The sequence below is a fragment of the Tamandua tetradactyla genome, chromosome 7, assembly GCF_023851605.1.
Source record: "Tamandua tetradactyla isolate mTamTet1 chromosome 7, mTamTet1.pri, whole genome shotgun sequence".
Lineage (NCBI taxonomy): Eukaryota > Metazoa > Chordata > Mammalia > Pilosa > Myrmecophagidae > Tamandua > Tamandua tetradactyla.
Window position 1 is genome coordinate 122,183,709 of NC_135333.1, and position 1,457 is coordinate 122,185,165.

The 1,457-nt window shown below is 38.8% G+C and overlaps 1 protein-coding gene across 1 annotated transcript; it reads left to right on the forward strand.

The window, feature by feature from the left end:
- Nucleotides 1-249: 249 nt before the first annotated feature.
- LOC143690112 (olfactory receptor 6C2-like) lies at nucleotides 250-1,188 on the forward strand. The gene has a single exon (XM_077168100.1). The coding sequence runs from the start codon at nucleotides 250-252 to the stop codon at nucleotides 1,186-1,188; it is 939 nt and encodes a 312-aa protein (XP_077024215.1).
- Nucleotides 1,189-1,457: the final 269 nt, after the last annotated feature.

Below are 1,457 nucleotides of genomic sequence, written 5' to 3' on the forward strand. Positions count from 1 at the left end.
TCTTTAATAATAGCCTTCTGGATGGTCTCCAATGTAATGCTCAGGAATAGTAGTCCCATAGCATTATTGTTTAATTATCAATTAACTATCATTCAAATTGCATTATTGGTTAGCAGGTAACAAAATAAAATCTGGACTTAGTTAACATTTTAACCCCACCACACTGCTAACATATGCTGACAATCCCTTTCTCAGATCTAATTTCTTCTTACTTTTACACCCAGATGAGGCCTTGGCCAGGAATCGGTGATGAAAAATTATACAGCACTAACAACATTCATCCTGGTAGGACTGACAGATGACCCAAATCTACAGATTCTGCTTTTTATCTTTTTATTTCTTACCTACTTGTTGAGTGTTGTTGGGAATCTGACCATCATCACTCTCACTTTCGTAGATTCCCACCTGAAAACACCCATGTATTTTTTTCTCCGAAATTTCTCCATCTTGGAAGTCTCCTTCACAACAGTCTGTATTCCCAGATTCCTCTACACAATGGCATCTGGGGACAATACAGTTACCTACAATGCATGTGCCACTCAATTATTTTTTGTTGTTGTCCTCGGTGTGACTGAGTTTTTTCTCCTGACAGCCATGTCCTATGACCGCTATGTAGCCATCTGCAAGCCGCTGCATTACACAACCATCATGAACAACAAAGTCTGCCTCAGGTTCCTTATTGGCTGTTATATTATTGCACTAATCATCGTCATCCCACCATTTGGCATGGGGTTTGAGCTCGAGTTTTGTAACTCCAATGTCATAGATCACTTTGGCTGTGATGCTGCTCCCATTCTGAAGATTACCTGCTCTGACACAGAATTTATAGAGCGGTTTGTCTTCGTCTTGGCTGTGCTGACACTCCTTTTCACCTTAGTATGTGTGATTACATCCTACACATACATCATCAGGACCATTCTAAGATTCCCTTCTGCCCAGCAAAGGAAAAAGGCTTTTTCTACCTGTTCTTCCCATATAATTGTGGTTTCTATCACTTATGGAAGCTGCATCTTCATCTATGTTAAACCATCTGCAAAGGAAGGGGTCGCTGTTAATAAGGTGGTGTCAGTACTTACCACTTCGGTTGCCCCAGTTATGAATCCCTTCATTTATACTCTGAGGAACAAGCAAGTGATTCGGGCTTTCAAAGACATGATCAAAAGGGTCGCATCTATCTCAAAGAACTAAAGGACTACTTAGTGCAAAATGAAAAATTATAGAAGAATTTCCTATTTCCATTTCACATTTCTCCTAATTCTACATTGCCCATAATTTTTTATATGTCACAACTACAGTCTGGTACACCTACAGCCTGATTTGATATGGGTATTAATCTTTTTTCATACTCAATCTTTTCCCAGAAATGCATGGGAATAAATCATCAGTAAACATTTATAATAACAACCAATAAATGTAGACATTATCAATTTACTATCACAGTGGTCCTCATCTACTCC